Genomic DNA, 21,940 nt, shown 5'->3' with positions numbered 1-21,940 from the left:
GGGGTACGCGTCGTGTTGTACTTGTAAGAATTGTTCTAGACATGCCAAAAATTTGACGCTACAGCACAGCAGCTCTTCTTCTTCGTTTTCTCTGACGCACTAACTCTGCAGCAGCACTTCTTCTTCGTCGTCTCGTCTGATGCATTCACTCAACCAAGCGTTCTAACCACAACCTCGCCCCTCCCCACCCCCCAACCATTCGAATTTCTGTAGGCGGGAATTATTTGTAATGAAATTCTAATGAGCTGCTTTGTGATATCACAAAGCCCGGAAACCAAACGCTGTAGTCCAAACGAGCCGTTTGTTGTAGTTCTTGAAAAGGGATTTTTAAAAAACGAAATATCTCCCTTTGGAGTGGACTTTGAGATTTGTAACTTTCTAGATCTTTTTTATGCCCAAACATACACACTACACACTGACTAAAATTAAAAAAGTGAAAAAGCATAATAGGACCCCTTTAAATATAAAATTTGTATTTGGGAATGCATTTGCGTTTGTACCTGTTGTTGACTCTGTTCCTTCAGCGTAAGATTGACTTCCAGAGATTGTTTGGCCTCTAGGAACGCTGTGCGGTACTTACGGTCGGCTATGAAATATGACATCACGCCCACCAACATGGCAGAAAAATACAGCATCAGATTCGCCACCAGCTATGAGAAACAACACACTCATGTCACTTTTGCTTGAATATACACACTCCAGCAACTCCAGTGATTTTACATTTCTACATGGAAAATAGATGTCTGAGTGATGATTTTGAGTTGTGGTTGAGTCTGTCCCATGACGTCAATGTAAAATCGTCATATAAAATTCTTCCGTAAGCTCCGCCTCCGTGTGCATGACATGAAACATGTGACATGTTTGTCCCACAACCCTCTCTCTGTCATGCATTACAGATAAAAATAATACAGTAAAAACACTAATATTGTGAAATATTATTACAATTAAAAATAACAGTTTTCTATTTGAATATATTTTAACATGTAATTTATTCCTGTGATCAAAGCTGAATTTTCAGCATCATTACTCCAGTCTTCAGTGTCACATGATCCTTCAGAAATCATTCTAATATGCTGATTTGCTGCTCAGGAACCATTTCTTACTATTGTTAAAAATAGTTGTGCTGCTTAATATTGTTGTGGTCATATTGTTTAAGTATTAATTGAGCATTTATTTAAAATATACATTTTTGTATCATTATAAATGTCTATAATGTCACTTTTGATGAACTGAATGCACTCTTGCTGAATAAAAGTATTAATTTCTTAAAAACAAAAAAACTTAACTGGTAGTGCATCTGTAAATTATATACAAATATCTGCAATTTTGACTATAAAACTGAAATAAACTTTATATAACAATATAATATAAAATAAAATATATTGTTAAAATATGATATAAAATAAAAAATATTATTATCGATATTAATACAGTTATTTACTGTCGTTTATTTGTGACCACATGAAGAACAATTTTTGTACTGTAGTAGTGATGATATTATGGTAACAAAATTCAGGTAGCCTACCATGGTGCCATGTCCAATAAATAAATAAATAAAAACAAGTGATACCATGATATTTGAAAATGGTATATAATATATTTAAAGTACCTTACTATAGTATTTGGCAACCGACAAAAGAGAGTGTGTGTGTCTGTGTCACCGGCCGCGTAAAATCCAGCGAAGTTCAAACTGAAGTAACACAGCACTTGGACCGTGATGAGCAGCCAGAGCGCGTACGGCACGAGACTCCGGGACATGGACACCGGCAGCAAACGGAACCTACTATCAAACGGATACTGCTATCTGTAGACGATCCGTCACGGTTGTCCGAGTTTATTCCGCTCGGGTTTGAGTAGAAACGCACCGTCATTCTTTAATGATCCCCGGCTCCGTTTCCATGACAAACACATCTCGAACTGCTCTTCCACATCCTTAAAATGCAACAATAACAAGAGAAACAAAGCAAACTGAAGTTAAAATATTTGAAAAATGTCGTTCAATTGTCCATATAGGCCTATCTTGTCAGCAGTCGTCATACGCTACTAAAAATAATTAATAAAAGCACATACAGAACTTTTCTACGACATTCTAATTTATTGAGATGCACCTGTATAACCACATAAATTGGGTTACAAGTTAATTACTCAACGCGCTATTTTCAGCTGACACAAAGTGCGCGATAAAAAGTTGAGTTAGCGAAAAAGTAGCGTTTGGGTCAGCAGGTAACTATAGCAACAATACACTCCTTGCGCGATTAATTTTAAGACTTTTATTGTATTGTAAATCGACCATTTTATGTCATATGTGCATGTCACTAATAGCTTTTGAAGCATTTGAATGACGAAAATATATATAAAAAATTAATTATATATTATAAAATGTATACTACAATTAATATGACTTTTATCACATTAAGATATTAATATTAAATTAAACTGACTAGACTTTCACTAGACCAACCCAAATATATAATCTGAATTGATTTAAAGGGATAGTTGATAAAAATTCTGTCATTATTTATTCACCCTCATGTTGTTATGCTGTTATTTCTTTCATGGAGCACGAAAATATAATTGTTTGAAGAATCGTTTCACAGATTTTGCCATGCAACAGTAACTATAGCTGTCAAACTTCAAAATAGACAATTAATTAATAACATAAAAGTATCACATAAGTAGTCTATATAGGCCTATGACTCTTGGTTGAAGATTTTGGATTGAACAAAATTGTGTCTTACCTGATTCAGGCGGAATCTTGGTTTGTTAGGTTACCACTGTTATTGTGGCAAAAGACTAACATTTCCTGTTAATATAAGCCAAAATAGCTCTTAAATTAAAACTGTCAGAAATTAACTAAATATTACCTGAAATTTACAATTATTCCTGCCATTAAAGTCAGATATTCCATCTTGTAGGTTTGGTAAACAATCCATATGTCACTGAAGTCTCTCTCCCTCTCTCTCTCTCTCTCTCTCTCTCTCTCTACCAGTGTTGCTGTAACCAAACCCAACTATTTCCAGGTTGCTACAGTGTGTTCTCTTGAGAATACAAACCTCATACCTGAGGGAACTACAGAAATGTGTTGTCGCACTTAGTTTTCCATTCTATAATATGTTGTAATGATTAAGGCAACTGTTTACGTTAATTTAATATGTGTTCATTCCTGTTTGTTTACAGTGTTTTCTTAAAGAGTCAATATTCAAGAACATTCATGTTCCAAAAGCAGCAGTAGTATAATAAAGGTATATTTTTCATAGTATTGTATGCCTATTCCTCGATGTATTAGTCATTTCCATGCTGGTGGTCTGCTCCCACTGGTTGCTTTTTTATCATTGCGGGACTCCACATACTTTACAGGTATGTTTCTATGTGTGTGCGTCAGGTCTTCAGGAAGCAGAAGAGAAAGAAAGCACCAGGCCCAGACGGTGTTTCATCAGCCTGTCTGAAATCCTGTGCTGACCAGCTGGCCCACATCTTTTCACAGATCTTCAACAGATCACTGGAGCTGTGCAAAGTCCCTGCCTGCTTCAAATGCTCCACCATCATCCCCATCCCAAAGAAACCCAAAATCACAGGACTTAATGACTACGGACCTGTTGCTTTAACGTCTGTGAAGTCATTTGAAAGACTGGTGTTGGCTTATCTGAAGGACATCACTGGACCCTTGCTGGACCCCCTGCAGTTTGCTTACCGAGCAAACAGGTCCGTGGATGATGCAGTCAACATGGGACTGCACTACATCCTGCAACATCTGGACAAATCAGGGATCAAGGATCCTCTTTGTGGACTTCAGTTTGGCCTTCAATACAATCATCCCAACACTCCTCCAGACCAAGCTAACCCAGCTTTCTGTTCTTAGCTCTATCTGTTAGTGGATCACCAGCTTTCTGACAGATAGACAACAGCTAGTGAGAATTGGTAAATTCACATCCAACAGCCGCACCACCAGCACTGGCACCCCTCAGGGTTGCGTCCTCTCCCCACTGCTCTTCTCCCTGTACACCAACGACTGCACCTCTACTGACCCCTCTGTCAAACTCCTGAAGTTTGCGGACGACACTACAGTCATCGTCCTCATCCAGGACGGTGACGAGTCTGCAGGAGACAGGCAGTTAAAGAGCTGGCTGTCTGGTGCAGTTATAACAACCTGGAGCTGAAACATAGACTCCATTGTTAAAAAGGCCCAGCAGAGGTTGTACTTCCTTCGCCAGCTGAGGAAGTTCAGCCTGTCACAGGAGCTGCTGAAACAGTTCTACTCGGCCATCATTGAATCCGTCCTCTGCACTTCTATAACTGTCTGGTTCAGCTCAACTTGCAAATCAGCAAGCAGATTGTCTGGACAGCTGAGCGAATCACTGGCACAACTCTCCCCACTCTCCAAGAACTGCACTCATCCAGAGTGAGTAAAAGAGCTGGTAAAATCATTCTGGACCCCTCACACCCAGCACACTTCATCTTTGAACTGTTGCCGTCTGGCCGGTGCTACAGAGCACTGGGCACCAAAACAGTCAGACATAGGAAAAGTTTCTTCCCTCAGGCCATCTACCTCATGAACAGTTAAATGTTCTCCCCACTGTGCAATAAAACATGTGCAATACCCAACTATCTTATATTTATTAAACATATGTTATTGATTCAATATATCATATATCTATCCACATTTCCTTGCATAATTTGTAGCACATCTGTACATACAACATACTGTCTATTGTCTTTTTGTCTATTTTGTATTGTTTTTACTTATTTATTTTTACTCATTTTGTTATCTGTGTCTTGTCACTTGTCATCCTGTCTGTGCACTGGAAGCTTATGTCACCAAGACAAATTCCGTGTGTGTAAGCACACTTGGCAATAAAGCTCTTTCTGATTCTGATGATAATATATTCGAAATGTGACCTCATGTGAAAATGTATCTATTTTACAAGGTGTGGATTTCATATGACTGTGTATGATATGAATCATATCGAAAAATATCTATTTTTAAGTAAGGTCCACCCCTAAACATAACTGTAAGCTGATCGTACGAAAACGTACAAATTAGATTAAAATAAATAGTAAAATAGTTATGAATTTACTCCATTGTGAAAAAGGCCCAGCAGAGGTTGTACTTCCTTCGCCAGCTGAGGAAGTTCAACCTGTCACAGGAGCTTCTGAAACAGTTCTACTCGGCCATCATTGAATCCGTCCTCTGCACTTCTATAACTGTCTGGTTCAGCTCAACTTGCAAATCAGCAAGCAGATTGTCTGGACAGCTGAGCGAATCACTGGCACAACTCTCCCCACTCTCCAAGAACTGCACTCATCCAGAGTGAGTAAAAGAGCTGGTAAAATCATTCTGGACCCCTCACACCCAGCACACTCCCTCTTTGAACTGTTGCCGTCTGGCCAGCGCTACAGAGCACTGAGCACCAAAACAGCCAGACATAGGAAAAGTTTCTTCCCTCAGGCCATCTACCTCATGAACAGTTAAATGTTCTCCCCACTGTGCAATAAAACATGTGCAATACCCAACTGTCTATACTTATATTTATTATACATAGGTTAGTGACTTAATATATCTTACCACATTCCCTTGCATCATTTGTCTATAGCAGTGTATGCATACAATATACTGTTTACTGTCTCTTTGTCTATTGTGTATTGTTTTTACATATTTATTTTTACTCACCTATTTATTTATTTATTTGTTTTTGTTATCTGTGTCTTGTCACTTGTCAACCTGTCTGTGTACTGGAAGCTTCTGTCACCAAGAAAAATTCCTTGTGTGTGTAAGCACACTTAGCAATAAAGCTCTTTCCGATTCTGACAATAGGTATGTAAATAGAGCTGTTTTGTTTTCATGGAAACATTTATGCTTTATTCCCACATTATTTTCAAGATCTGAGGTAAATGATCCATTGTCGTTTTCAGTTTGGCTAATAAGGTCACGCATGATTTTAACTCACATTAGACCCTTTGACATCGCGGCTGGTCAGTATGCAGTCTTAAAAACAATAATTTAGTTTCAGTTTATAAATAAAATCTGGAAAAGGGAATGGGAAGAGGACAAGAAAATGCAGGCTCAGTTTAATATAGATACTGGATAATAGCCTAATTTCTAAGCATGATAATAATTTATGATAACGATGAGACTGACGTGATTGTTTTAGTAATTTTAGTACCTGTAAAATATTAAACAGATACATTTATTAGGAGGAACAAACATACTTGTGCTTTCTGAAAATGAAATATTTCATGCATTATAATTAGGCTAGTACAACATTTGTTCATGATAAATGAAACAGAGAGGTTCAAATTCATTAAACGTGTCTGCGTATTTTATGTTTTTATTTATTTTTTCACAAGTGATCGCAGAAGATCACAGATACAAATGTTCCTTCCTCCATATTTGAGACATAGGATAACGCACAACTTTAGAATATCCCAAAGGGTTTAGAATAAAAATAATCAGCTAGAATTGCGTATAAAGTACATTCATAATGTTTCACCAATTCAACATCTTAAATGAGTCATAATAGAAAAACATTCACACATAATAACCTATCTGTGAACAGGATGCGCAATCAACATCATTTTTCTTAGAATCAAGTCCAGTCGTCTCATAAACATTTCACAGAAATAGAATAAAATAAATGATCATATGAATCAGTAGAGTGGCTTCTATTGAAATCTAAATTGAAAACATTCATTGTGTCATTGCCATGCACCTTTGCAAGTAGCCGACGTTTAACTCTACAGATGCTTGCATTTTACAGACATGAGGTTTTGTTCGAGGAGCTGGGATTATTTTACTTTAGACAAAAGACTAGAAATTATATTAAGATATCATAAAAAATCGTTACATCTGGAGGCTTTTGTTGTATTTTTCTGAATTTCAGTAGATGATTTTAAGATCACTTCAATGCCCGCTGATGACACTGTTTTGTGGTTAATGACTCAAACCAAAGTTCATTGACTGTCGCCCACAGGCGGATTCCGTGCGGAACTCCAGCGGCCTCTACCGGTCAGAGCGGGTAGTGCGGCACGCTGATGTGCTGGTGGAACGCGCCGTGGTGCGTGCCGTACGTGGACGCACCGCTCAGACCCGTGCACAGCGGCTCATGGTTGCTCAGGACCGTGGACAGATATTTGGCCTCTTCCGTGAGTCTTTTCACCTCTTTCCTGAGCGCTGCGTTTTCCTTCTCCAAACTCTCACTCTCCTGCAGCACGAACAGAAAATAAAATACATTTAATAAGCTCTTGAAGTCAGATTTAATGTGATAATGTACATTTTCTGAAGAATATGTAAGTACATTATACATTCTGCAGGACATGCATTTGGAGTTTTGTCCTCTAGATGTCCTTATAGTTACAACAAACTCAATACAATAACCCAATAATCATGGATTGCATTCATGTCTACTGCACTTGTGGGCTTTTCATAATCCTGGGTTAGTAATTAATCCTGGGTATTGAGTAGGCTATTTGTTAACCGTTTACGTTCCTATTTTACATATTTATGAGGCCAGTGATTGGCGGATTATCCAATTGTGAAAATATTTGTCATAACTCTTTGATATTTTCATTTAACTTTCAGACTCTGAAAGATAAAAGCGTGTGAAATAGTCTGTGACTGTACAGAGCATATGAATAATTAATGAGTTGAGAACTGTTTGGTTTATGATTGGTTGATGATCTGTTGCCTAATCAACTCACCCTGTACATTTGTAAAGCCGTTGACGTTCTTCTTTACATATTTGTAAAGTCATTAACGACAAATGGGTCAAACAGGCACGCAACCTATTTTAATAACTGCTTATGCAATTGTGAAAATGCTTGTCATAGCATTTTATTCTTTCTTTCAGACAGACGCCGAAACAAAACAAAGCGTGTGGAATTTTCTGTGACAGTACAGAGCATATGAATAATTTATGAGGTAAGCACTGTTTGGTTTATGATTGGTTGCCTGTACTTTTGTAAATCCGGTACTGTTCTTATTTACATATTTATGAGGTTAGTAAAGTTTGTTTGATTGAACAGGCATGCAACCTATTTTAATAACTGCTTATTCAGTTGTTAAAAAAAAAACAACACTTTTTTCAGAAGCTGAAACATAATAAAGCCTGTTCCTGTATTGTTACTGTCAAAGCTTATGAATAATTAATGAGGTTGCTTGCTACTGATTGGGTGTCTGTTTCTAAACCTCTCAACTGTTAACCTAAGGTTTATCACTGTATGTAAAATATTTATAAAATGCTCATTTTTATTTGTATTGCACTTTTCACAATGCATATTGTTTCAAAACAGCTTAAAATAAAATAATACCTCACAAACCCAATGGAACCCCCCAAGACAGAAGGACTCATCTGCATTGTCCTCTGACAGGCACATATCAGCATAAATGTCCACAGGTGAAATTTTAACTACCCACATGTCAGATAATAATGGGTTAGAAATAGACGAGTGTGTATATGCTTATTGGCCAGTATTTTTAGGTACTCTAGGGGGTCATGATGGTTCCCGCTCAGCGACGTCACCCAACCTGTAGCTCGACTAGCTGCTCCGCTGCCTTCCAGTCACTCCAGGGTAAAACCCCTCTGACAAGCGTCATTCAACTTTATCTGCCCACGGCCCATAGCGACACCTTACCAGAAATGACAGCTGAACACTCCCCTAGACGGCCCACGTTTCTCAGGCAGGCCTCAAACAAAAAACACGCCATGAGAAGACACTACAGGAAACGTGTCATACGGAGGGAAATTTCAGCTTCCTGTTTATCAAGCATAGCGGCGAAGAGCGAAACCACATACTACACTGAGTCTCCCTTACCCAGAATGGGTACATTTTCAGCTTTGGACTTGTGTTTTTGTTTGTCAGGAGCAGATTATGAATTTATTATTATTTCATATCATTGGATTATTATAATTAATTTTAAATTAGATTCAAATAATCTGTAATATGGATAATAACACTGAGTGCATTTACTTGAGCACTGAAAAGAATTTGTTGTAGAAACAATTTTCACTCAGAAATTGTTAGTAAATGTCACAATTAATTATAAAAAATTTAACACTGAATTAAAAGTGAAATTTTGAAGCAGAAAGATTAAAATAATATTTTCTTATTAAACATATTCCAAAATATTTATTTACTTTTAAATTTAAGAACTTTTAGAAAAAAATTTTTACAGTGTGTAATAATGCAGCTCATTTTAAAAACCTGCAAGTGTAAGAAAACCAGATTTATGGAGACTTTTTTTGTTAATTGGAATAAAGCTGAAATAAAATATAAATATTATATTTTATTTCAATAAAATTTAAAATATAAATAAAAACAACTTAAATAAAAAAAATAGAGAAATGTTGTCTTGGCATTTAAATAAATAAATAAATAAAGCTAATAGAAATATTGAAAGAAAATAATACAAATAACGATCAATAAAACAAATAGACTAAAACTTAAATTAAAATAAAAACGGAAGTATAAAAATAAAAGCTAATTCAAAATGTTAATAAATACTATAATAATACCTGATGCACACATTACATAAGCCATGCTTCAGCCATGACCTTTACTTGATAAAAGTTCAGATGTTTACACATCTGGATATTACAGGATATTAAGCATCATCAGTGTAAACACTCTCAATATTCATATCTGCTGATGTGTGACCTATATGTACATTTCTCAAAAACTGTGCAACCTCAGAATCGAAATGATATGCGGTTCCTGGTAAGTGGTATGTGCCTGTCAGGACAGCATCTCCCACTCTGCGTTTAACCGGTTGAGTTCAGGGGAACTCGCATGAGGTCAGTGTGTGTGTGTGTGTGTGTGTGTGTGTGTGTGTTATCAGATCACTGATGCTGAGAACTGCAGCGGGGGCTGTCAGGACTGAGTCTGACACCAGGTCAACTAGCTAATCAAACCTCTCTCTTCCTGAGAGAAAGCGACTTATCAGTTTCCTTTGACATCTGAGTGTTTACTGTAAATCAGACCAGATCTTATTCTCAAGCAGAATCCATTCAGTAGATTCACTCCAATCACTAGTATACACTCTCCGAAAAAAGGTAGGCTACAAAGCTGTCAGGCAGACGGTACACTAAGGTACAAAAGCTAAAAGGTACCTTATTTACCCCTAATTGGTACATATTTACAGGAGTGCTAAGAGATCATGGATTATTTTTGATGTTCTCGTGATCTTGACATAACAAAGTTGTTTTCTCGTTTTCACGACTTAATTTTCTCGTGATCTTGACAAAACAAATGTTGTTTTCTCTCGTTTTCATGACTTAATTTTTCTTGTGATCTTGGCATAATAAAAGTTGTTTTCTCGTTTTCACGACTTAATTTTCTCGTGATCTCGACATAATAAAAGTTGTTTTCTCGTTATCACGACTTAATTTTCTTGTGATCTTGACATAAAAGTTTGCTCGGTTTTCACAACTTAATTTTCTCGTGATCTCGACAAAACAAAAGTTGTTTTCTCGTTTTCACGACTTAATTTTCTCATGATCTTGACATAATAAAAGTTGTTTTCTCATTATCACGACTTAATTTTTCTTGTGATCTTGACATAACAAAAGTTGGTTGCTCGTTTTTACAACTTAATTTTCTCGTGATCTCGACATAATAAAAGTTGTTTTCTCATTATCACGACTTAATTTTTCTTGATCTTGACATAACAAAAGTTGTTTGCTCGTTTTCACGACTTAATTTTCTCGTGATCTCGACATAATAAAAGTTGTTTGCTCGTTTTCACGACTTAATTTTCTCGTGATCTCGACATAATAAAAGTTGTTTGCTCGTTTTCACGACTTAATTTTCTCGTGATCTCGACATAATAAAAGTTGTTTGCTCGTTTTCACGACTTAATTTTCTCGTGATCTCGACATAATAAAAGTTGTTTGCTCGTTTTCACGACTTAATTTTCTCGTGATCTCGACATAATAAAAGTTGTTTGCTCGTTTTCACGACTTAATTTTCTCGTGATCTTGGCATAACAAAAGTTGTTTGCTCGTTTTCACGACTTCATTTTCTCGTGATCTCGACATAACAAAAGCTGTTTGCTCGTTTTCACGACTTAATTTTCTCGTGATCTCGACATAATAAAAGTTGTTTGCTCGTTTTCACAACTTAATTTTCTCGTGATCTCGACATAAAAGTTGTTTGCTCGTTTTCACGACTTAATTTTCTCGTGATCTCGACATAATAAAAGTTGTTTGCTCGTTTTCACAACTTAATTTTCTCGTGATCTCGACATAAAAGTTGTTTGCTCGTTTTCACGACTTAATTTTCTCGTGATCTCGACATAATAAAAGTTGTTTGCTCGTTTTCACAACTTAATTTTCTCGTGATCTCGACATAAAAGTTGTTTGCTCGTTTTCACGACTTAATTTTCTCGTGATCTCGACATAATAAAAGTTGTTTGCTCGTTTTCACAACTTAATTTTCTCGTGATCTCGACATAAAAGTTGTTTGCTCGTTTTCACGACTTAATTTTCTCGTGATCTCGACATAATAAAAGTTGTTTGCTCGTTTTCACAACTTAATTTTCTCGTGATCTCGACATAAAAGTTGTTTGCTCGTTTTCACGACTTAATTTTCTCGTGATCTCGACATAATAAAAGTTGTTTGCTCGTTTTCACAACTTAATTTTCTCGTGATCTCGACATAAAAGTTGTTTGCTCGTTTTCACGACTTAATTTTCTCGTGATCTCGACATAATAAAAGTTGTTTGCTCGTTTTCACAACTTAATTTTCTCGTGATCTCGACATAAAAGTTGTTTGCTCGTTTTCACGACTTAATTTTCTCGTGATCTCGACATAATAAAAGTTGTTTGCTCGTTTTCACAACTTAATTTTCTCGTGATCTCGACATAAAAGTTGTTTGCTCGTTTTCACGACTTAATTTTCTCGTGATCTCGACATAATAAAAGTTGTTTGCTCGTTTTCACAACTTAATTTTCTCGTGATCTCGACATAAAAGTTGTTTGCTCGTTTTCACGACTTAATTTTCTCGTGATCTCGACATAATAAAAGTTGTTTGCTCGTTTTCACAACTTAATTTTCTCGTGATCTCGACATAAAAGTTGTTTGCTCGTTTTCACGACTTAATTTTCTCGTGATCTCGACATAATAAAAGTTGTTTGCTCGTTTTCACAACTTAATTTTCTCGTGATCTCGACATAAAAGTTGTTTGCTCGTTTTCACGACTTAATTTTCTCGTGATCTCGACATAATAAAAGTTGTTTGCTCGTTTTCACAACTTAATTTTCTCGTGATCTCGACATAAAAGTTGTTTGCTCGTTTTCACGACTTAATTTTCTCGTGATCTCGACATAATAAAAGTTGTTTGCTCGTTTTCACAACTTAATTTTCTCGTGATCTCGACATAAAAGTTGTTTGCTCGTTTTCACGACTTAATTTTCTCGTGATCTCGACATAATAAAAGTTGTTTGCTCGTTTTCACAACTTAATTTTCTCGTGATCTCGACATAAAAGTTGTTTGCTCGTTTTCACGACTTAATTTTCTCGTGATCTCGACATAATAAAAGTTGTTTGCTCGTTTTCACAACTTAATTTTCTCGTGATCTCGACATAAAAGTTGTTTGCTCGTTTTCACGACTTAATTTTCTCGTGATCTCGACATAATAAAAGTTGTTTGCTCGTTTTCACAACTTAATTTTCTCGTGATCTCGACATAAAAGTTGTTTGCTCGTTTTCACGACTTAATTTTCTCGTGATCTCGACATAATAAAAGTTGTTTGCTCGTTTTCACAACTTAATTTTCTCGTGATCTCGACATAAAAGTTGTTTGCTCGTTTTCACGACTTAATTTTCTCGTGATCTCGACATAATAAAAGTTGTTTGCTCGTTTTCACAACTTAATTTTCTCGTGATCTCGACATAAAAGTTGTTTGCTCGTTTTCACGACTTAATTTTCTCGTGATCTCGACATAATAAAAGTTGTTTGCTCGTTTTCACAACTTAATTTTCTCGTGATCTCGACATAAAAGTTGTTTGCTCGTTTTCACGACTTAATTTTCTCGTGATCTCGACATAATAAAAGTTGTTTGCTCGTTTTCACAACTTAATTTTCTCGTGATCTCGACATAAAAGTTGTTTGCTCGTTTTCACGACTTAATTTTCTCGTGATCTCGACATAATAAAAGTTGTTTGCTCGTTTTCACAACTTAATTTTCTCGTGATCTCGACATAAAAGTTGTTTGCTCGTTTTCACGACTTAATTTTCTCGTGATCTCGACATAATAAAAGTTGTTTGCTCGTTTTCACAACTTAATTTTCTCGTGATCTCGACATAAAAGTTGTTTGCTCGTTTTCACGACTTAATTTTCTCGTGATCTCGACATAATAAAAGTTGTTTGCTCGTTTTCACAACTTAATTTTCTCGTGATCTCGACATAAAAGTTGTTTGCTCGTTTTCACGACTTAATTTTCTCGTGATCTCGACATAATAAAAGTTGTTTGCTCGTTTTCACAACTTAATTTTCTCGTGATCTCGACATAAAAGTTGTTTGCTCGTTTTCACGACTTAATTTTCTCGTGATCTCGACATAATAAAAGTTGTTTGCTCGTTTTCACAACTTAATTTTCTCGTGATCTCGACATAAAAGTTGTTTGCTCGTTTTCACGACTTAATTTTCTCGTGATCTCGACATAATAAAAGTTGTTTGCTCGTTTTCACAACTTAATTTTCTCGTGATCTCGACATAAAAGTTGTTTGCTCGTTTTCACGACTTAATTTTCTCGTGATCTCGACATAATAAAAGTTGTTTGCTCGTTTTCACAACTTAATTTTCTCGTGATCTCGACATAAAAGTTGTTTGCTCGTTTTCACGACTTAATTTTCTCGTGATCTCGACATAATAAAAGTTGTTTGCTCGTTTTCACAACTTAATTTTCTCGTGATCTCGACATAAAAGTTGTTTGCTCGTTTTCACGACTTAATTTTCTCGTGATCTCGACATAATAAAAGTTGTTTGCTCGTTTTCACAACTTAATTTTCTCGTGATCTCGACATAAAAGTTGTTTGCTCGTTTTCACGACTTAATTTTCTCGTGATCTCGACATAATAAAAGTTGTTTGCTCGTTTTCACAACTTAATTTTCTCGTGATCTCGACATAAAAGTTGTTTGCTCGTTTTCACGACTTAATTTTCTCGTGATCTCGACATAATAAAAGTTGTTTGCTCGTTTTCACAACTTAATTTTCTCGTGATCTCGACATAAAAGTTGTTTGCTCGTTTTCACGACTTAATTTTCTCGTGATCTCGACATAATAAAAGTTGTTTGCTCGTTTTCACAACTTAATTTTCTCGTGATCTCGACATAAAAGTTGTTTGCTCGTTTTCACGACTTAATTTTCTCGTGATCTCGACATAATAAAAGTTGTTTGCTCGTTTTCACAACTTAATTTTCTCGTGATCTCGACATAAAAGTTGTTTGCTCGTTTTCACGACTTAATTTTCTCGTGATCTCGACATAATAAAAGTTGTTTGCTCGTTTTCACAACTTAATTTTCTCGTGATCTCGACATAAAAGTTGTTTGCTCGTTTTCACGACTTAATTTTCTCGTGATCTCGACATAATAAAAGTTGTTTGCTCGTTTTCACAACTTAATTTTCTCGTGATCTCGACATAAAAGTTGTTTGCTCGTTTTCACGACTTAATTTTCTCGTGATCTCGACATAATAAAAGTTGTTTGCTCGTTTTCACAACTTAATTTTCTCGTGATCTCGACATAAAAGTTGTTTGCTCGTTTTCACGACTTAATTTTCTCGTGATCTCGACATAATAAAAGTTGTTTGCTCGTTTTCACAACTTAATTTTCTCGTGATCTCGACATAAAAGTTGTTTGCTCGTTTTCACGACTTAATTTTCTCGTGATCTCGACATAATAAAAGTTGTTTGCTCGTTTTCACAACTTAATTTTCTCGTGATCTCGACATAAAAGTTGTTTGCTCGTTTTCACGACTTAATTTTCTCGTGATCTCGACATAATAAAAGTTGTTTGCTCGTTTTCACAACTTAATTTTCTCGTGATCTCGACATAAGAAAAGTTGTTTGCTCGTTTTCATGACTTAATTTTCTCGTGATCTCGACATAACAAAATTTGTTTTCTTGTTTTCACAACTTAATTTTTCGTGATCTTGACATAACAAAATTTGTTTTCTTGTTTTCACAACTTAATTTTCTCGTAATCTCTACATAACAAAATTAGTTTGCTCTTCACAACTTAATTTTCTTGTGATCTCGACATAACAAAAGTTGTTTTCTCGTTTTCACGACTTAATTTTCTCGTTATCTCGACATAAAAGTTGTTTTCTCGTTTTCACGACTTAATTGTCTCGTGATCTCGACATAACAAAAGTTGTTTTCTCATTATCACGACTTCATTTTCTCGTGATCTCAACCAAACAAAAGTTGTGTTCTCGTTTTTATGACTTAATTTTCTCGTGATCTCAACATAACAAAAGTTGTTTTCTCATTTTCACGACTTCATTTTCTTGTGATCTCGACATAACAAAAGTTATTTTTTTTACAATGATTGTTTGATTTTTAAAACACATTGTGTCATGAGTCTACTGTTGCTATAGTAACGAATGCAACTTTCTGATCGACAGATAAACCATGCACTCTTATACTGTATGTTGTGGATACTATAGCAATTTTTGCTTTGCTTAGTAATAACGTCTACAATAAATAAACATAGGCTAATCAATCACTGTTGGGTTTTTTTCCAGAGACAGTGTGCTAAACATTTTGTTTGTGTAATTAACATGTTTAAATGGTCAAAGCAATCAACACCGCAAACACAGGTGGAGCGCCTTCAGAAGGATGCGGAGAACTATTCTAAAATCTTTTAAAGCTGCTTGGATTCAACTCGCTTTATTTTCCTTTTATTTGAAATAAAATGATATATAATTTGTTTGTAATTTTTATTAGTCACGTAGGATATGCTGTGACTGAAGCTTGGGATGTTTGAAAAGAGTGTTTATGTGTGAGTGTGTGTGTATGTGGTTTCCTACAAAGAAATGTAGAACATACAAAAGATTACAACACTGTATAACATCACTGAATTAAATTAGCCTATACATATTTTTGCATATATAAATCACATTTTTTATCAGTATACATTTAATTATTAACAATAAAGATTAAAAATAAGGACAAAGATGCACATTACAAATACATCATTGAAGCGCGTCCTACATAAACACAACATCCCTGCTTATTAACTAACAATCATGTACTTCATAGATGCACAAATAAAATAAAGATATAGCCTAGGTGCAAACAGAATACTATACAGTGACGTCAACCTTGGTTTTAATAAGCAGTTAGTTTATCACACGGAACGCTATTGCAGTGGTAAAACTGTGATGAGTTATGCACCTAGCAAGAACTTAACAATAACAGATACACAAAATTTTATTCAAGCATTTAACATTTATGACTTAATTAAATGTCAGTAATGAACAATACTGCACAAATTATAGCAATCATGAAGAAGGTCTTATTCTTTCCCAAACACGTACAGTAAGGTGCATATACAGTATACAACACCCCAGTTATACCAACAACACCATCAGTTATATTCAGGGTCCGGTTGCATAAACTGCTTAGACTAGTCTTAAAAAGTTAGCCATCTAATTAGTTTTCTTCTAGACTGGTCATAACTGTTTAAAGTCAGTTACAAAAACGTAGATTGGCCCAATATTAATCAGAAAAGTGAGACTGACTAACTCTTGGCTAACTGCTAGTTGGTCAAACTAGCTCTTAAGACACAGTCTTAAGTGGCTATGTTTATGCAACCGGCCCCAAATCTATACTGCCACCTGTTGGCACAGTTGTGTAACTTAGAGAACAACTTTTGTTATGTCGAGATCACGAGCAAATTAAGTTGTGATAACGAGAAAACAACTTTTGATATGTCGAGATCACGAGCAAATTAAGTCGTGATAACTAGAAAACAACTTTCGTTATGTCGAGATCACAAGAAAATAAAGTCATGATAACGAGAAAACAACTTTTGTTACATCGAGATCACAAGATAATTAAGTCGTGATCACGAGAAAACAAGGAAGAAACATTTTAATAATCCATGGCCTCTTAGGACTTCCGTACATATTAGTACCTTAAAGCCCAAAGTATAATTCGATTTTTAGCGCATGCGCACAGTCAAACGCGCAGCCTTTCAAAGTTTACTCCATTTAATATCTTAAGATATTCATGCAATTTCATGAAAAGAGCCCTCGCCACATGCGCACTAGAAAGATTCACCTTTGTTCAGTGTCTGCACTTTTTCTCTCCATAGGTTATGAGCGATAAAAATGTCTTTGTACTTGTTTAAACTAGAGTTGCGGGTATCTTTCAATCTCCTCACGTAAGCACTCGTCAACGCGGACATCTACTGTTATTGTCACCTTCAGCAGTTTGTTGTTGCTCTTGTTCTGTCTTTTACACTTTATTTTCCAACTGTAAACAACGGCCAGGGCCAGTGTGTTGCCACCTTGTGGGCAAACTAATTAGTGCAAAAAAATTCAAAGCGCATGTGCGAGCTGTGCGTATATTGTAGAAAAATAGGGCTGTACGTGTACAATATGTATGGAAGGCCAATTGGCCAAAAGTCTTTAAACGAAACACTGTTCGTTCGCGTTAACATGCCAATTTTGAATGCGATTCTTTTTTATGTGTAGACACAGATATTCTGGCTGTGCAAAGGTGTTAGTTTTCGCCTTACAATGCACAGTTGTACCGTGTTTCACCTAAGTATACATATTAGTACCTAAAGTGTACATATTAGTACCTTTTGAAACGGTACCGCCTCAGTTTTCTACTTTTGTCTGTGAGTGTAGAAGCCTTTTGTATTTAAAGGTGTAGTTCACTCAAAAATTTTAATTCACCCTCATGTCGTTTCAAATCTGTTTGATTTTTCAGTGCAACACAAAAGGAGAAATTTTGAAGAATCACATGCAACAGCCATAGCTGACTCTGAAAGCGACAAAAAACAGCATAAAAATTGTGCATCATGTTTGAAACCTATAGACCTTAGTCCTTAGTCAGGATATGCCATATTTAATTTTTGACAGGAATGAAAACAAGGCTGTGAGGGATAAGAGTACAGTTTTGTTTAATGGATTGTGCTGTTGTTTAACAACACACCAATTGTTCAGCTGACGAAATGTCTTTCCGAAAATAATTTTCAGTAGACAAAAACTCCAGTTTTGAAAGCTTATGAACTTCTGAATTATGAAAATGACATGATCTTGAATCTTTATACAGTGCTTGCCATTGTAAAGTCTAAGTCTATCATCCACAGCCACATTTCATCCGTGTTAAATTCAATATGGTGTCTAACCTGACTATCTATAAGTCTTCTGAAGCCATCAACTGAAGTCCTCATTCAATGATTATCTACTCTCAGCCGCAGCTTTCAAATCTCATGTTTTCATATACTCATTTTCAAACCGTGTTTGATGTCTCACAGGTCTCATCACTGAACGTGACATGCAAAATTTGAATTTGTGGAAACTTGAATTAAAATATCTTGTTTTGTGTTCCAGAGAGTCATGCTGGTTTGGGAAGACATGAAAGTGAGTAAAGAACTTTCATTTTTGGTTGAACTATCCCTTTAAATCAATCATACACTCTCAAAAATAAAGGTTCTTTATTGGCATTGATGGTTCTATGAAGAAACTTTAACATCCATGGAACCTTTCAAATGCACAAAAGGTTCTTTAAAGTCCAAAAAGTTCTTCAGATTATAAAAATGTTCTTCACACTGAGAAACAAATGGTTCTTTGGGGAATCAAAAATGGTTCTTCTATGGCATCGCTTTGAAAATCCCCTTTTTTAATCTTTATTTTTAAGAGTGTAGGATCTATTCTTCTAGCTGATGTAAAGTTGAGCAGTACTGCAGTGGGTCTGTTCTGTTAAGAGTCCCTGAAACAGCATGTGCAGCGATCAGAGGAGTGAAAGGACATGAGTAATACCAGAGGGAAACACCCATATAACACAGATGCTGAATGAAAGTGATAGAAGGTTTTGGCTTTGACTAAGAGCCAAATTCGATCCAAACGGTTTGACGACTGTTAGACAGGCGTGTGCTCGAGCTCAGAGCGCAGGAATTGAATGCACGAATGCAAAGCATTGCATTTCTGTAAGAACAGTCATGCAGATTTGAGGACTGTTGTTGTTGTTTTCTTGATAGATTATAGAGAATTTACTAGGTGCACGGCCACTCGTTTCAGCTGAGCGTTTCTCCCACGCGATGTAATTAATGCCAGAATCTGAAGCAAACAAGACAAGAGCCACAACAAGTGTGAAGCACGACAGAAGCCATGACGCATCACCACATGGTCAGTAAAGCTTCATGTAAATACAGTCAAGAGTCAATCAGCAACACGCCTGTAACACAGCTGGATGCTCTGATGCTGGACGCTCTTCTCTTCTTGGATTTGTCTTCATTTTATTCTCATGTTTCTTAAACTGTTTGCTTGTTTTTACTAAAAATGTAATATTTTGTCTCCCTAAGTCGTTTTAGGTTCTGTCTGTACCTTCTGATTGTTCCTAAGTCACAGTTTGCAGCACTAAACAATGCAAATTCATGGACTGTTTGTTTTGTCGCAGGTTAATTAGAATGTCACTGTGTATCAGGTATGTTATGGATGATGTTTCTGGATGAAGTTCTCACCAGGTGCAGATTGTCGGCTTTCAGCGTTTGTCTCATTCGGCTCTTCTGCGCCGCGATGCGGTTCTTCTCTCTCCTCATCACCTTCCTTACGTCATCCGTCGAACCCTGAAAACCAGCACGCAGGAGTTCATCAGCACAAAATGTACGTCAGCACAAAACCTTGACATGCATTTGCAACACATTTTACTAGATGTTCTCTCAGATCAAGTCTTTTTGTCAGACTAGAACACTTTTGAAGAGGTTTTCTGATCAAGATGTAGAGGCTGAAGCTCAAATTCATTCTCCAGAGCATATCCACGTATCCCAAGGGTAATGTTTTTCATTTCAAATAGTATTATTATTTATTATTTTTTATTGTAACTACAAGTGATCGCATGGAGTACACAATCAGAAATCTGCATTTTTCTTAAAGGTGATATGTTTTCCAATGTTTAAAAAACTTTATATCTATGTTAAATAAGTTTTATCTAGTATAATAGTTTTTAAGTTTCCTTTTTTGAAGAAAAGAGTACATTTGGATGCATTAAACTGATCAAAAGTGATAAATCTTATGTAACAATGTCAACTGCTTTACCAATTAAAAAAAAAAGTGCGGTCAAATGATTAATCGCATCCAAAATAAAAGTTTGTGTTTACGTAATATATGTGTGTGTACTGTGTGTATTTATATGTACATATAAATCCACACCCACATATACATGCATATGCATATATATATACAATATATATATATATATATATATATATATATATAAGGATAACAATGTTCTCCATTAAACGATTCTGTAGCAGAGATGTTTTTTCATTATTCTAGAAGTTTAAAGAACAAGACTGTGGTTGAAAGCCTCCTCCATGACTGCATGTTTATCACATGTTGTGGCAGACAGGTGTGACATTTTCAAAGACAGAGGGCAATCTTTTCCCACAGCAGCCCCTGAGCTCTGACGTCCTTTACTGAACCCACAAGATTCAGTGTCAGAGTGACTTTTTCCAAATGACAAAATCCCCACAATAAGAGACCCTCCAGAAGTGTGTGAATGTCTATGACTAGCTCAGTTTCAGGTGAATTCAGGGAAACATCTGCTGTCAGACAGAGACGTATAGAGCTGAGCTGCTTCATGATAAAACCAGATTCATCTATGAAGCATTTAGCAGCAGTTTACAGACATTATACACTTCTCTAGTATTTGCCATGAATCAACTGGTATTTTGGTTATCTTTAGCAGATGTATGAAGTCAGTTCTCCTGAACTTCACACATGTGTCACAATACTTAATTTTGAACCTATATATCAAACTGCTTGAAAAGTATCTTTCTTCAAAATAAATGGTACTTGTTTTGATATTTTGCTGATGCTTTGACATTCACGTGTGGCTTAAGTGTCCAAACACTCTTTGTGGCCATTGCTTGTAGATGTATGATGCATGTAAAGAAACTAAAGGAGGATTTGCACAGTTGCTATGTCTGAATCATGTTCTCTCAGTGATAAACATCTCTCTCGTCCGGCGAGGTTGGAGAGGATGTAGTGGCCGTTGAAGTCAGATCACCTTCAGCTCGTATGGCCTCGTGCCATCTTAACGGCAGTTTCACAATCACTAACATTTGTCAGACTCTCTCACAGCACGATGCTGTGTGCAGCTCTGTAGTTAGTGTCACTTACTCAATGCTAAAGCTGATTACCTTCATAAATATTGAAATAGTATGTGAACAGTTCTGTCTGAAGGTTAAAATCACCACCAGCCTCATGACTTCCTCTCAGCAGAATCAGAATCATTCATACACACACATGTGCAAATCTACATAGTCACATGCACACATACTCACTCACAGTGTTGGGAATGCATGTGAAATCTACAGTAAAATAAGTGGATTTAGGTGTCTAGATGTCATTCATAATGTCATATTTAACTTAATGTTAATTTTGTATGTTATATTTCATCTGGTTAGATGCATGTTGCATCATGTGTTTCAACATAGATTAATTGAATTAAATTCAATTTAATATAAATAAAAAAGCAGGCATGAAGCAAAATATAGCATTTTATCAGATAATTCATTTTGTATTAAAAATTATGTTTTTATCATTTATTTTATTTATATATATTTTTTTATTTAAATATTATATTTTGATTAAATGTAAATATATAATTAAAATGTTTATATATTTAAAAAAAATAATTGCATATATTGCATGCTTTTGATATTTATAATATAATTAAAATGTTTCTAATTTATATATATATAT

General features: G+C 35.7%; 1 protein-coding gene and 1 pseudogene across 1 annotated transcript in view; both read right to left on the bottom strand.

Annotated features, from left to right (window-relative positions):
- Positions 1 to 1,871, bottom strand: part of LOC107697087 (adenylate cyclase type 3-like) — a 16,556-nt pseudogene extending 14,685 nt beyond the window's left edge.
- A 4,445-nt stretch (positions 1,872 to 6,316) lies between these two features.
- The window catches only part of LOC107697118 (basic leucine zipper transcriptional factor ATF-like), a 16,211-nt gene continuing 587 nt past the window's right edge, over positions 6,317 to 21,940 (bottom strand). The window contains exons 2-3 of the mRNA XM_016497759.1: positions 19,696 to 19,800; positions 6,317 to 7,199 (exon numbers count right to left, since the gene is read on the bottom strand). Coding sequence (XP_016353245.1) covers positions 7,005 to 7,199; positions 19,696 to 19,800 — 300 coding nt within the window. The 3' untranslated portion in view covers positions 6,317 to 7,004. The remainder of the gene's footprint in view (positions 7,200 to 19,695; positions 19,801 to 21,940) is intronic.

Source organism: Sinocyclocheilus anshuiensis, unplaced genomic scaffold (assembly GCF_001515605.1).
Source record: "Sinocyclocheilus anshuiensis isolate Anshui unplaced genomic scaffold, SAMN03320099.WGS_v1.1 scaffold38, whole genome shotgun sequence".
NCBI lineage: Eukaryota > Metazoa > Chordata > Actinopteri > Cypriniformes > Cyprinidae > Sinocyclocheilus > Sinocyclocheilus anshuiensis.
The sequence above is the reverse complement of the archived record's forward strand: the minus strand, read 5'-3'. Positions and strand labels throughout refer to the sequence as shown.